The sequence below is a fragment of the Lynx canadensis genome, chromosome B3, assembly GCF_007474595.2.
Source record: "Lynx canadensis isolate LIC74 chromosome B3, mLynCan4.pri.v2, whole genome shotgun sequence".
NCBI classification, from domain to species: domain Eukaryota; kingdom Metazoa; phylum Chordata; class Mammalia; order Carnivora; family Felidae; genus Lynx; species Lynx canadensis.
The window spans coordinates 73385399-73400643 of record NC_044308.2 but is presented as its reverse complement, the minus strand read 5'-3'; the positions used below and the strand labels follow the sequence as shown (position 1 = coordinate 73400643).

The following is a 15245-nucleotide window of genomic DNA, read 5'->3' as shown; positions in this document are numbered from 1 at the left end:
AGACCTTCACAGGGAGGGGCAAGGCGAGGGGAGCGTAAGCTGAGATGGGTAGAGACAGGGCTCAGGTTATAGCTCATTTACAAAAATCTTAAATTTCTGGTTCTTTTATTTTCAACCTTGACTTGCTGGGCAATGACCTAGCTATGGGACAAAAGCAGTTTTTGTGCTCTTTTTATGAGCCAGGCCCTGCAGGAAGGATCACAGTCGGCAAAACCTCAGGCCCTGCCCAAATCCTTCCCTTGGGTGCTGGAGATCTCCAGCCAATTGACATTCTGGTGCTGAAAGGCCACTTTGGGGTAGGGGTTTGGTAAGGATGGAGTGTCCGGGCCTGTGACCCTTTAAGAAATTTACTTTTTAAAAACAGCCACCTGAGTGGTGGTGTGGGAAGACAGTGGTGGTAGAGAAACGGTGGTCTCTGGGCATGTGCGGAGGGAGCTCTGTGTGAGCCCTCTCCCTTCCTGAGGGATACCTAATTTTACAGCAGCTACACAGGGTCACAGGAGGCCTGCCAAGTCCCCTCAGACAGAGGGTCAGGGAGGGAAGTAGCGAAAGGGAAGCTGAGTTGCCCTCTAAAGGGTTGTCACTGCGACCAAAGCCCCCAAGGGAGCTAGGTCACCTCAGGCAAGCAGTGGCTCATCCTCTGCTTCGACTACCCAGACCCCTGGCTCAGCCAGTGGCACCAGAAGCACATCGTCCTCATCCTCTGGGGACAGGACTGTTGTGTGGGGTTCAGGTGGGGTCCGGGTTGGTCCTGGGGGCCGAAGGCTGGGCAGAAGGCGGCCTCGCAGGGCCTGCACCACTCCAGACAGCAGTGATGACTCTGGGGACATGGAGGGCGGTGGCCCTGGGGCCTCAGAGATGGTAGGGAGGGCTGGAGATGTGCTGGTAGATGGGAGGGGAGCCTTGACGGGCAGTGGGGGTGCCTGTTCCCCATCCTGCCCACCTTCCGCCCCGCCCTCATGGGCCGGACCTGCGTTGCCATCTAGGGACTCAAGGGGAGCAGCAGAGGGTGTGACCTGGGATCTGGTCTCTGGGTTCCGGGCTGGGGGGTTGGTTCGAGGAAGCAGGCCCCAGCGGCGTAGACGGCGCACCAGGCGGCGCATAGAGCGGCCCCTCTGGCGGCGGCGGGCACCTGAGGCACCCCCTGGAGTCATATCCTGGCGCAAGATCTGTAGCAGAGAACGCAGGTTGCCCAGCACTGAGTTCTGCAAGGAGAGGAGGCAGACATCAGAGTCAGGGAGGTGGGGAGGGCCAGGAGCCTCAAAGAAGAATGGTACAGGCGCAGGGCCACGGAGGCTGGGAAGCAGGAAGTACTGGGCTGGGAGGTCACTTACATCATTAGGGTTCTCCGTAGGGAAGTCCTCTACTGGTGGGATGGCACCCTGGGCAATGAGCTGCCCATAGGAGGGTGGGGCCTGCTGCTGTACAATCTCAGCCTCCATCCGGGACAGGGGCGCGAAGATGCTGGAAGGAATGAGGGCAGCTCAGTCACAGGTGGTGCTGGACAGAGCAGCCTGTCCTAGCCTGGACACGTCTTTTCCCTCCACACCCAGGCCAAGACCACTGAGCTATGTATGCCCTGGCTTTCCCAAGAGCCATGCGAGGTTCCCCTCCTTCTTGGAGACTGCCTTCAGGATCTAGACCTGTCCTTTCCTCAGAGGAGCACCCCCATCCCCAAGCTGGACAACTCCAGGAGCCAACCCAGAAGCAGGTCACCAGAGCCTGTCCCCAGTGTGGGCACCCTCAGGGTCTTCCTCTCAGCCCCCCGCCCCTGCAGCTGGCTGCACCCTCACTGACCTGTACTCCTGGGTGCGAATGGCATAGAGCTTGCAGGTGCAGCCCAGGGCAATGACCAGTAGCAAGCCACACACCAGGCTGCCAATGACCGCAGCTGTAATGACCTTGCGGGGCAGGGCATAGGAACAGTCCCACTCATCGCTGCCGTCGGCACAGTCTGGCTGCCCGTCGCACACCCATGTCTCATACACGCACTTCTCGTCCCGGCAGCGGAAGTTGCCAGGCTGGCAGTGCCGGCAGCGTCTCTCGTCTGCTCCATCAGCACAGAAAGTCTGGTAGTTGCAGCGGTCAGCGGGCAGGTAGCAGGCTGTGGTGCTGGTTGTGCCAGCAGGCCCACAGGGGAAGTGTCCAGGTGGGCAGCCGGGGCAGTTTTCCTCATCCGTGCCGTCAGCACAGTCCCATGAGCCATCGCAGCGCTGGGCCTCACTGTAGCAGCGCTCACCGAGGCCCTCACTAGCCCCCAGGCCAGTGCCTAAGCCGCAGGGCCGATCCCAAGGCAAGCAGTAGCCTCGCACATGGTAGGTGGCGTTGAAGCCCCGACCATGGCTCCAAGCAACTGTGTGGTAGGCCACGATGGCCTGGCCAGACAGCGTCTCCACGGTGACAGACTTGCCATTGCTGAAGTGGGTGAGGCTGCGCAGTAGCCGAGGGGTCTTGGGAGGCCCAGGGCCATCATACACATGTACTGCATCTCCATAGCCCAGGTCCAGGGCTGTGAAGCGCACTGCCAGGCGCCGGCCATCATGGGGGTCCAACAGCCAGAGGCAGGACTGGGGGTGGGAGCCTGAGGCCAGGTGTGAGTATCCAGGGGAAGAGAAGACCCCGTAAAAGTCTTCCAAGGTATGATTGCAGGGTGGGGTGGGGACAGGGGCTGGGGTCAGGTCAGGGAAAGGGTCTGAGCTGCAACCTGCCTCATCAGAGCCATCGCCACAGGCATCGATCCTGTCGCAGCGCTGGGCCAAGGGCACACAGCGGTGGTTCAGGCACTGGAACTCCTCCTCCAGGCACATCAGCCAATCTGCAGAGACATCATGGAGAAGACACCATGAAGCACCAGAGTTGGTAGGATCCTCCCCTCCTCCCTGGGGCTTCTATTATCTGTTCTTCTAGTCCCATGGACAGCGTACAGCATACCTTGGCTGTAGGAGAGCAGGAAGCCCTGGCCCACGGGTGCTCTGGCCCCAGCATAGCTGTAGGTGATGGTGACATTGCCCCCAGGCAGCTGCAGAGGGCTGGCTGGTGCCTCACACAGGGAGATCTGTGGCTGGAGAGGGGAGCGCAGGATTAAGCGCTCTGAGCCACAGGCCAGGCGCAGTTTTTGGAACCTAGATGGGTGGAAGAAGGCAGGATGTGAGATATTCGTGACCACCATTGGTTTCTTCCTCTCCCAGTGCCGTCAGGCCCCTTGTACCCCAAGAAGCACAAACCCCTGCTCATCCATAATCCAAACAGCCAAATGAACTCAGCCAAATTCCTTTGTAGTCAATGGCAATAGTCCTAACAGAGGCCCGTGGCAGCACGGCATTCTGATCCCTCAGGCTCTCCCCAGACTGCCCTCTCCCTTCACCTACTCCTTTCAGGATAAATTCATGGAGAGTGAACTCTGTGAAGCAAGTAGCCAGGTACTTAACATGGGTCCCAATCTTATGGCTCAAGGTCAGAGGAGACTGAGGAGAGACCTGTACCGTTTAAAACATCTCGGGAGGCTGAGGTAGGTTCTAAGCTAATTAGGAATAGCTTTTGAAGCCCAGGCAAGGATGTGCAATGGACTGAAGGACTCCTCAGGGCAGCCATATTGGAGCCCAAGGACTGTTTCTAGAGTGACTGCTGTCCTTCAGAGATGACTAGAATCCAAGCTAGATGTCTGCCCCAGCTCACCTCCAATTTACTGTGGCCCACAATAAGCCAGGTTTTTAGGGAAGACTAGGCCAAATCAAATCCTACTCTTTCCCCTGTTGACAGGAATGGAAATTCCATGAAGAAGTGATTCCTGAAGGCTTTCCCATGGTGGAGGGGGTTAGGGGAGGGAGGGTAATAGGGTCTTGTCCCGTTTCTCACCTGACTGTCACAGTCTGCTCCTTGCTGCCCAGGATGAGCCACGTGCAGTTGGCAGGTGAGCTGCGGCTGTCCCGCAGGGGCCTCTGTAAGGTACCCTGCACTTCCAAGAGCACTGCCGGGGGGTCCTCACAGGCTGGAGAGTGAGGAAGGTAGGGACACTGGTTGAGAGCCCATTACTGTCACAGCCCCTGCCCCCAGGCTTGAGGCTTCTAAGGGTCTGAGCTCTTCAAGAAGGAGCAGAGAAACTGCCCTTCTCCAACCACACATACACACACTTTAAAATCAGTCTTCAGCTGGCCCCCTTCCTTCCCACACTCATTATAGCTTCACCTTAAGTATCAACACCAGAAACAATCTGAGGTTGGCTTTGTGCCAGCCGCTGGACCAGGAGGAGCAGGAAATACTGTCTCTACTATCAGGGAGACTACATTGCAGCTAGGGAGACCAAGCATGGATATTTGGAAAAACAAAATAGTACCTAACTACCAGGTGAGAGCTCACACTGGATGTTTCCCCGTTTGTAAAATAAGGGTGGATGATCTCCACTCTAAAACCACCGTAGGTGCCAGAGGAATTTAGGGAAGAGAGAATCCTTCTCAAGGGTCTTCTCTCACTACCAAACCCTTGGGGCCCCAGGGGCATCCTTTACGCACCAGGATTTGGGAAAATGATCCGGTCTGGATAGGCCACAGCGCCTCCTAGAGGAAGAGCATGAAAGGACAGGAGAGTTAATCGCCCTTAGTTTTCTTCACCTGAGTAACTCAAGGAGGAAAGGAGCCATCTGGGATTTCCGGGTAGTTTATGGGAAAGGGGCAGTGGAGCAGGGAAGGATGCGGTGTGTGACCTCGAAGGAAGCCACAGCAGCACGGCCGATGGGGTAGGCACGCCGATCTAGGGAAGCCTGAAGGAGGATGAGGGCTGAGGGGAGTGGCTCGAAGCTTCCCGGAGGTTGGGGAGGGAGCTTCGGATGCGGCGGCAGGCGCTGGGGGGCACCGCCAGGCAGGGAAGGTGGGGGACGGCAAAAGAGAGCGCCCGGACTCTGACAGCCCCAGGGGCGGGGTGTCGGGTTAGTAGTCTTGTTTCGGTTTCTCACCTAGGAGGAGGAGGAGGAGGAGAGTGGTGGGCAGCATCCTGAGTCGTCCGGGGGTGCAGGAAGAGTCCCGGAGCTTCAGTCGTCTATCCAGTGGGAAGGCGGCGCCACTCCGAGCGTCCAGGCTCCCCACTGCCGCTTCCCCGAGGGGGCTGCATGGCCCGGGCTCCCCCACGGGTGCTCTGGATGCCAGGGCTGGGGGCGGGGAGGCGGCGGCCGTCCGGGAGCAGGGGCGGTGCCTCTCGCCAACTTCGGAGTTGTTTTCCCCCCCGCCGCCGCCGCCGCCGCGCTCTCTGCCGCGCTCTCTGCCGCGCTCTATCCCGAGGCCGGCTTCGAAGCCCCGGGAATCGGTTCGAGGCCCGGCGCTGGAGCGCGCCCTCGCCCAGAGCCCGTCCGCAGGCCGCGAGAGCCCCTGTCCAGGCCCGGCCGCCACCTGCCGGGGCTTGAAGCCACTTCCTCTTCGAGCCAAACTTTGCCGACGGTCAGCCCCCAGGGCCGGCCCGGGCGCGGCTCAACTTCTCCTGCGCGTCCAGCCGGCGGAACGCGGCGGGGGAGCGGGGGAGGGGGATAAGAGGCTCGGCCCAGCTCCCCGGCCCTCGCCCGGGCGGTACCCCGGCCAGCCCAGGGGTTGGAAGAGCCGGGCGGAGGGAGAGGGCGGGTGACGAGCCTGGCCCCACCCCTGCCAATCAGCGCTCTCGCCCCGCCCACTCTCTCTCCTTAACCCCTTTCCGGCCCTGCCGGGACCCGTCAGACCCGCCCTCGGCTAGGCTGTCCGCCTCCACTTTGAACTCGGCTTTGTTCGGTCTCTTCCGTGACACGTTTGTTAACAGGACTCGTTGGCCAGAGGACAACTGCTTTTTCCGTAACTGTCTTGTCTTTCCTTTGGACCCTTAAACTCTCAGTACTTTTCTTGTCCCAGTGTCTGAGATCAGGCAGCACTTTTTGTCGTGAGCCTCTATTATAGCAATTACCACACGGTGTTATAACTATTTGTTTACTCCTCTTTCCCGCCCCCGCCCCGCCCCTTCTCTAGAAACTGAAACTTCCTGTAGGTTGGGGCCTAGAATGTTTACCTTTGCACCCACGGGGTTTCTCTCCTAAGACACAGTAAGAACCCAATATATGGTAAATAAACGAATAAATGTGCCTTCGCCACTTGCTGGCTCTGTGACCTTGAGAAAATCACTTAACCTCTCTGCTTCTCATTTGTGAAGCCGAGTTAATAGTGCAACTCCCTTTTAAGGTTGTCATGAACATTTAGGGCGTTAATGCACGATGAGCATCTAGGAAGTGCTCTGTAGTTCAGAACAATTATGATTAGTCACAGAAGATATTTCTTATTTATGTGGGCTGTTATTCCTGTGGCAATATTAATAAACAACAACAATAGCAAATAATTTTTGAGCTTTTTTCACACTTCAGGCACAGATCTAAGCACTTTTCATGTATTTGCTCTTTTAATCCTCACAATCTTGGGAAGTAGAAACTATGATTACTCCCATTTTACAGATAAGGAAACTCAAGCACAGGTTAAGTATTTTGCCCGAGATCACGGATCTAGTAAATGATGAAACAAGGCCTTGAGCCTAGGCAATTTGGCTCTGGAGAGAGTGTACATTTGGATCCTTACTACTCTCTGCTCTCTACAAATGGTACAAAACAGTTTTCTGTCCATGACATTTGTTGTTGGCATCAGTTTTGATATTTTCAAAACTGGAACCACAGCAGGGTTGGCCATAAAAAGGCCCTTCTTCCACTTGGACCTTGGTCCCTTGGTCTCTCTGCTGTGCCCTCTGCTGTACTCCCTCTGTGTGCAGCCTTTGGGATTAATGAGGAGTGAAATAGAAGCCTGAGTGTGAAAAAAGGATGTTGAGCAAAGGTAAGGAAGGCAAAGAGGTCGGAAAAATTAAAAATATTTAAGTTCTAAAAGTGATCTTGGAGGTTTTAGTTAATTGCTGGCTTTGTTTTCTATGCTTGGCAGATGCCTTGAACTTCAAGGAGCATACTGCCTACTTGGAAAGAGAGGTCAGATATACAAATGAAAGAATCCAGACAGCCATGGGGAGTATCCATGTATATGTACACACACACACACACACACACACACACACACACACACACTGGAGTATTACTTGGCAATCAAAAAGAATGAAATCTTGCCATTTACAACTACGCGGATGGAATTAGAGGGTATTATGCTAAGTGAAATTAGAGAAAGACAAATATCATATGACTTCACTCATATGAGCACTTTAAGATACAAAACAGATGAATATAAGGGAAAGGAAGCAAAAATAATATAAAAACAGGGAGGGAGGCAAAACATAAGAGACTCTTAAATGTGGAGAACAAAAAGAGGGTTACTGGATTGGTAAGGGGCATTAGGGAATCTACTCCTGAAATCATTATTGCACTACATGCTAACTTGGATGTAAATTAAAAAAAAAATTAAAAAATGAGTTTATACTCCAATTAGTCCAGTGAATTTAAGTGTCCAGGTCCATATAAGTCACATCCTAGGGGCACCTGGGTGGCTCAGTCAGTTGAGCATCTGACTTTGGCTCAGGTCATGATCTCGTGGTTCATGAGCTCGAGCCTCGCATTGGGCTCTGTGCTGACAGCTCGGAGCCTGGAGCCTGCTTCCAATTCTGTCTCCCTCTCTCTCTCTATGCCCCTTCCCTGCTCATGCTCTGTCTCTCTCTCTCTCTCAAAAATAAATAAACATTAAAAAAATTTTATTTAAATCACATCCTAGAGCATTAAGTACATTTAGGAATGGGCCTATGATGTTCTTGGAAATCTTTGAGGAATTATGAAAGGTAGTGGAAGTAGTGCGGAACAGGCAGATGTTTGGTTTTCAAAATGGTAATATCCAACTTTTATAGAGTACTCACCTCTAGGAGGCACTGCTCTAAGCATTTCACATGTATTATCTCATTTAATCCTCACCACACCTCTAGGAAGTAGGTGTTATTTTTGTCCTCCTTTTATAATTGAGGAAACTGGGTCATAGGTAGGTTAGATAACTTGCTCAAGATGAAACTGCTAGCACATGCAGGAGCCAAATTGCTATGGTATGAATGTTTGTGTCCCCTGTCCCCTAAATTCATATGTTGATTTCATAACCCCCAAAGATGATAATATTAAAAGGTGGGACTTTGGGCGATGTTAAGCCCATGAGATGGCGCCCTCAATGGCACTAGTGCCTTATAAAAGAGGCTCCAGAGAGATCCCTCCCTGTCTACTATGAGAGGACACAGTAAGAAAATGTGGTGGTGAACAAAAAAGAGGGCCCTCACCAGAAGGTGAGCATGCTGGTACCTTGATCTTGGGCTTCTCAACTGCTAGAACTATGAGCAGTAAATCTGCCCAATTGATGGTATTTTCTTGTAGCAGATGGGCTAAGACAGTTGATACCAGAAGTTGGGGTGCTGCTAAAACAAATACCTAAAAATGTAGAAGTGGCTTTAGAACTGGGGCAGAGGCCGAGATGCATGCTAGAAAAAGCAACATTGTTGCGAATGGACTGTTAAGATGGTTCTTGGGAAGGCTCAGCAGGAGAGAGCTGTATAGATCTCAATCTCTTTAGATTACCTAAGTGGTAAGGAACAGAATGTGGATAGAAATATGGAGGGTAAAAGTCACCCTGACTAGGTCCCAGACAGAGATGAGGGACATGTTAATTGGAAACTGGAGGAAAAAAGAGATCCTTGATATAAAGTGACAAAGAGCTTGGCTGAATTGTGTTTGTATCCTAGTGGTTGGTGGAAAGTAAAACTTGAGAGTGATATTTGGGGCTCAAATTGGATATTTGGGGCTCAAATGTGGGGCTCAGGCTCACAGCCCCAAGATCAAGAGTCGCATGCTCTGCGGATTGAGCCAGCCAGGTGACCCAGCTGGCTGAAGAAATTTCTATGCAAAGTGTTGAGGAAGCAGCCTGGTTTCCCTTGAATACTTATAGTAAAATGCAATCAGAGAGAAATTATTTAAAGGTGGAATTGGTTTGTTTTGTTTTGTTTTTAATTTTAAACATTTATTTATTTTTGAGAGACAGAGAGACACAAAGCATGAGTGGGGGAGGGGCAGAGAGAGAGGGAGACAGACTCTGAAGCAGGCTCCAGGCTCTGAACTGTCAGCACAGAGCCTGATGCTGGGCTCAAACCCACGAATTGTGAGATCATGACCTAAGCTGAAGTCGGACACTTAATCAGCTGAGCCACCCAGGCACCCCTAAAGGTGGTATTGTTAATCAAAAAGGATGCAGAACCAAAAATTTGGAAAATTCTTATCACGATCTAATATTCTATATATCTTACTCATTTATCATGTTTATTGCCTGTTCCTCCCACAAGAATGTAAGTGCCATGGGCAGGGATCTATTTGTCTCCTGGTGTATCCCTAGTGCCAAAAATAATATCTGGCACAAAGTAGGTATTCAATAAATGTTTACTGAATGAATAAATCAATGATTGCCAGTCATAGGCATCACATAGTTGATGTCTTTTAATTCGCTCAACTACCCTTACAGTTTTTAGCCCCATTTTGCCTTATTTTTATTATTTTTATTTTTTAGCCACATTAAAAAAATTTTTAATGTTTTTATTTATTTTTGAGAGAGAGAGAGAGGGAGTGTGCACAAACAGAGTGGGGGCAGAGAGAGGGAAGCACCGAATCAGAAGCAGGGTCCAGGCTATGAGCTGTCAGCACACAGCTTGATGCGGGGCTCGAACCCTTGAACTGCGAGATTATGACCTGAACCGAAGTTGGCTTTTAACCCACTGAGCCACCCAGGTGCCCCATTTTTAGCCCCATTTTAAAGATGAGGAAATTGAAGCTCAAGAACATTACATAACTTGGGGCCACCCAACTAGTAAGTTGTGAAGACTGGATTCAAACTTGGATTGTGTAACTCCAGAGCCCTTGTTACTGCCTCTCTATGTGCTGGAAGCTGTTTTAAAAGACTAATACAATGGGGGTGGCTGGCTGGCTCAGTAGGTGGAGGACGCAGCTCTTGACCTCCAGGTTGTGAGTTCAAGCCCCACGTTGAGTGTAGACATTACCTTAAAATAAAATCTTAAAAAAAAAAAAATTGATATAATGAATCAATCTATAGGAGGGTGTTAGGAATGATGAGGAATCTTTAAGCCATGTCATATGATAAGCTGTTTAAGAAACTAGAAAGGCTTTTTGCCTAAAGAAAAGCTTAACTTGAGTGAGGGTTTGAATATATGAGAACTAGATCCAAATATGTGAAGAGCTATAGCATGGAACAAGAATTTGTTTGTTCTGAACAGTCGGAAGGGCAGAGGCAGGAATTAACAGAGCAAATAAAGTCAGTCTATTCCCTGCGTTTGAGGTACAGAAGCTGATGGTACAGGTAGGGTTGGTGCTGAGGGACAGATGTCCTGGGACTTCAGGGTTCCTTGGCAATGCTGTGACTCATGAATTTCAGGATGGCATAACTTCCCAGAAAACGAGGCCAAAGAAGCTTCTGGAAACAAATTATGTTCGATGCTAACATGAAGCCAAGACAGTGAAAACACAGAAAAGGCCTGGGCTGTGAAGAAAGAGGTCAGGAGGGCCCTTTAAGGACAAGTTTCAGCACTCAGTTTAGCAGCACATATGCTACAACTGGAACCATACAGAGAATATTACATGGCTCCTGTGTAAAGGTGACACACAGATTCATGCAGCATTCTGTATTTTTATTGTACACATAAAACTAATAGAACAATGTATGTTCATTAAACTTCAATTTTTTTTGATGCTCATTTTGTTTTTTAAAGTTCTTATTTTGAGAGTAAGAGAGAGAGTGTGAGCAAGCAGGGGAGGGGCAGAGAGAGGGAGAGAGAGAATCCAAAGCAGGCTCTGCACTGTCCACACAGGGCTCAAATTCATGAACTGAACCATGAGATCATGACCTGAGCCGAAGTCACATGCTTAACCGACTAAGCTACCCAGGCGCCCCTAAACTTCAATTTTTTTTTTCTTTTAAAGGAGAAGTTGCACTAAATGCCTGGGTTGGGCCACCTTCCCAGTGGGGTTAAAAAGAAATGACAGGTGAGGCGCCTGACTGGCTCAGTCAGAAGAACATGCCACTCTTGATCTTGGAGGTCATGAGATCGAACCCCATGTTGGGTAGAGATTACTTAAATGAATCATAAAAAAAAACTTTAAAAAGGGGCGCCTAGGTGGCTCAGTCGGTTAAGCGTCCAACTCTCTATTTAGGCTCAGGTCATGATCTCAAGGTTCATGAGTTTGAGCCCCAAGTCCACACTGACACTTCAGAGCCTGCTTGGGATTTGGGATTCTCTCTCTGCCCCTCCCCCATGCTCACTCTCTCAAAATAAATATATAAACTTTAAAAAAAAAACTAAAAAAAAAAAATGACTGGTGAAGGAATGCAGACAGCTGTTGAAAAACCTTGGCTTGACAGAAAAGGGGGATATGAAGGAAATCATTTAAGACTGCAGCAGTATCCAGGAGAGAGCTTTTCAAGATGTGGAAACTTCTGTGTCTGAAGGGAGTGGGGATTAAAGATCCTGCCATATGGTTATAGGAGCAAGTTTCCTTGTGCTTTGGAAAGAATGAGATGCTAGTTTGGAGACACATCTCAGAGGTTTGAGAGGAACCTCAATCATGTCCATTTTGGGGATGTCTGGTATATTACAAAATTAAATACTAAGATAAATGGTTTAAAAAAAAAGATAGATGGTTTTAGGAGTACCTGGGTAGCTCAGTCGGTTGAGCATCTGACTTCAGCTCAGATCATAATCTCGCGGGTGAATTTGAGCCCCACATCAGGCTCACTGCTGTCAACCTGTCAGCACAGAGCCTGCTTTGGATCCCCTGTCCCCCTCTCTCTGCCTCTCCCTCACTTGCACTCTCTTAAAAATAAATGTTAAAAAAAGACAGATGGTTTTGAAAATACTTAGTATATTTTATTTATTTATTAAGATTTTATTTTTTAAGTAATCTCTACACCCAACATGGGGCTTGAACTTACAACCCTCAGATCAAGAGTCCAGTCTCTAGTGACTGAGCTAGGCAGCTGCCCCAATATTTAATGTATTTTAAATATTTCTATTTAACTTTTTTTTTTTTTTTTTTTTTTTAGTTTATTTACTTTGAGAGAGAGTAAGAGACACAAAGCACAAACTGGGCACAGAGAGAGGAAAAGAGAGAGAATCCCAAGCAGGCCCAGTACTGCCAGCATGGAGCCTACCTGAGTCACATCAGACGCCTAACCGACTGAGCCACCCAGGTGCCCCAACAAATGAAAACTCTTAGCACAAACAAAGCAATAATACAGTGATAGTCACCAAATGCCTACAGGCATTCATATATTTATATTTTATTTTATTTAAGGCATTAAAAAATGTTATTTGGTTATTTAGAAAGAGAGAAAGCAAGAATCCCAAGCAGGCTCTGCTCTGTCAGCACAGAGCCCATCTGGGGGGGCAGGGGTGGGGGAGGCATCTCACCAACCCTGGGATCATGACCTCAGCAGAAATCAAGAGTCAGAAGCTTAACCCACTGAACCACCCACGTGTCCCCAAGTCATATTTTTTACGTTCAAAATTGAAGAGCCTTATAAATGTGAGACTGGGATTAAAGGCTCCTCCTGACCTTGGGATGAGATTAGGAGGATGGGTGCAGGTTAGAGGCACCCCAAGAGGCGTGTGGGCATGATTACCAAAGGGCCCAGAGAAGTGACACAGAAATGCCCACTCTTGGATAAAGGAGTCACGGAGGCCGGCTTGCCTTGGCCCAAAGGAGTTGGGTCAAAGCATTCTGAGGTCTCAGCCTGGGAGACAGGCATCGGTGTTTGAGGCATCCACGGAGGGCAGTGTGCCAACTCGGAGAAACTCCTAGAGGGCACCGAAGTGCCCCCTTACTTCCTCCTGCACCCTTTTCACTCCACTCCCTCTTCCTTCCCGGAGTTATTCGAGGGCTGCCCAGCCCCCCCCTCCCCACCCCCCCACAGGGACAGCTGAGGGAAACTCTGACTTCTTCCTCTCTGCAGCTGCAAGACTAAGGCCTGTCATCCTGTTGCACCCATAGTCCCACCCCTTTAAGTACAGGTGGCCTGGGTGGAAACATGGAAAGTGTAAAGGGGGAAGGAACGGGCTGGCAGTATCCTTGGTCCTTGTCGGGGGTGTGGGGCTGGGGGATGGTAGCTAGGCCCCCCGCGTGTCTCAGGCGTGGTTTGCAGTGCCAACACCCAGCACAAGGGGGCGCTATCGCCCCACAAACCCTACCTGGCAGGTCTCTGCAGTGGAGGGGGTGTGGCCAACCGGAGAATGGGATGGGTGTTTTTCTGGGCCCCTTGTCCAGCTTTCCTCCACTCAGAATTTATAAGCAGTTTTGTGCAGGCAAGTAGTAGTGGGCTCTGGAGCACAGGCCGGTAGAGACTTTGGGGCACAATTGGCATGGAGCTTAGAGAGCGGTAGGGAAGAGAGACTTTGTGTGGACCCTTCAGGTCAGGGTCCCGATGCAGGCTGGACTGAGGATACAGTCCCAGGAATTGGTATTTCCAGGGGCTCCTGGTGGCTCAGTCGGAAAAGCATGCAACTCTGGATCTTAGGGTCTTGAATTCAAGCCTCATGTTGGGTGTAGGGATTACTTAAGTAAATAAAATTAAAAGAAAAAAAAAAAAGAATCGTATTTCCAGAAGAGCTGGGTTAACCCAGCCCAATACTGATCACCCCCAGATTGAAGTCAGGCTGTGAGGGACTCATGAGGAAGCCGTAGAGACAAAGTAATTGTTTTGGAGTTATGAATCCATTACCTTGATGTATTTTTCTTTCTTTTTTTTTTTTTTTTTAACTTTCCAAAGAATGAGGAGAAATATATGGTAAAGTTCATAAAATGTAGTAAACTTAAACCTACAAAACAAACAAACAAACCAACAAACAAACCTACAGCTCAATGACTTTGTAAGTTGTGTAACATAATACTTGTATAGATGTGTCTAGAGTGCTTACAGATTCACAGCTAGAGCCATTTACTTGTGTATAGGCACAACTTTCGTTGGCAATTTAAGCCAACAAACTTTTATTAGGGGGTCCTGGGTGCCTAGCACCCTTCTACTCCTTTGTAAGGAAGTGAGGACCAAACATGTTTGCCAGGTGGCTGTGATGGGGTCGGTATTATTATGAATCATAGTCATTCCCTGACTGAACTATCCCATCAGTGTCTTGGAGGGCGACGGCAGGCTGTGTGATCTACTTGGAGTGGCCATATTTTTGGAATCCAAAGTGGGATGAACTGTCTGCCATGTCTGAATATACTAACTCACAGAACTTCGGGAAGATATTATTGGATCCAGGATATACGGTCAGGGCGGCCACGCTCCTAGCACAGAGCCAGACACTGAGTGGCCAAGGAGAGCATTTTTGGGAATTGGTTTTGCTCTCTGGCCTGGTGCTACATGTCTCTGGAAGCTGAGCAAAGGGTGACGTCTTTGACCACAGGCTGGATCAAAATGAGCTGGAGCTTGTCGCGTGTGTGTGAATCCGCTAGGCCTTTGGAGGCATCAGTCTTTTCCCCTCCTTTGTGGTCATCCTGGCCTTGCCCCACCCAGAGCCTATCCTGCCCTAAATCGGGGAAGTGGCCCTATCGGGAAGTGAAGTGTGTGAGCAGGATGTGACCCAATGGTGAGGCAGCTCCCAGACCTGGTCTGGTCCCTGAGTCAATGAGCTACTTCAGGCACTCAAAGGAAGTCCTTCCGCCAATTCACTGCAGTGTAGACACCTCTTCTGTACCCTCTACTGCCCCTCCCCATCCAGGTGTGGGTCTTTGGGGGGCAGGAAGCTGGCCTCCTCCTCCTCTAAGCCACAAAAGGCACATTGGAGAAATAAGGCACTCTGGGGGAAGGGGGGAGCTGCTTCGGCATAGAGGCAGTGAAGTTGCTCCCTTGGGATGTGGTGACAGCTCTACCCTCAGGTGCCCGATCCTGCTGTAGAGCCCCTGGGTCCACAACTGGTGAGGGACAGAGGAGGACAGAGGGGGCTGGGTCTGGCTGGGGAAGGCTGGCCTGGAAGGCACTCAGCCTTCGGCCGTGGGCCAGGGTGGAAAGTATGTGTGTGAGCTCATTTGGAAGGTGGCTTCTGGCCAGTCAGGCCTGCCTCCTTTCCAGGCCCCCATTGCCCAGCCCCCTTGAAGGCTGCCTCTGGGTCTCTCCGGTCTCCCAAAACTGTCTGAAGGAGTGAAGCAGAAACCCCCAGTTTAGGTGTACAGGAATTGGTCTCCTAAAGGAGGTGAATTCAGATTTGGGGGGTGGGTAAGAAAGGGGTAC

At 50.4% G+C, this 15245-nt stretch overlaps 1 protein-coding gene, 1 long non-coding RNA gene and 1 other non-coding gene across 4 annotated transcripts in view; 2 read left to right on the top strand and 1 right to left on the bottom strand.

Annotated features, from left to right (window-relative positions):
* Positions 1–88: 88 nt before the first annotated feature.
* Positions 89–5583, bottom strand: LRP10 (LDL receptor related protein 10). 2 transcript variants are annotated; one of them, XM_030318669.1, is made up of 7 exons: positions 4949–5583; positions 4509–4553; positions 3856–3988; positions 2932–3122; positions 1798–2815; positions 1335–1464; positions 89–1205 (listed from the first exon to the last, which is right to left on the bottom strand). In XM_030318669.1, exons 1-7 carry the CDS (start codon positions 4983–4985, stop codon positions 618–620), a joined length of 2142 nt encoding a protein of 713 aa, XP_030174529.1. In that variant the 5' UTR covers positions 4986–5583; the 3' UTR covers positions 89–617. The 2 variants fall into 2 exon arrangements, with proteins under 2 accessions (XP_030174529.1, XP_030174530.1); XM_030318670.1 differs by having other exon boundaries at positions 4509–4557; positions 4956–5583.
* LOC115516235 overlaps positions 4622–15245 on the top strand; it is a 34385-nt gene continuing 23761 nt past the window's right edge. Inside the window, exon 1 of the long non-coding RNA XR_003969502.1 lies at positions 4622–4732. This is a non-coding gene — a long non-coding RNA (uncharacterized LOC115516235). The remainder of the gene's footprint in view (positions 4733–15245) is intronic.
* On the top strand, positions 10547–10652 carry LOC115517362. The gene has a single exon (XR_003969823.1). It is a non-coding gene; the product is annotated as a U6 spliceosomal RNA (small nuclear RNA).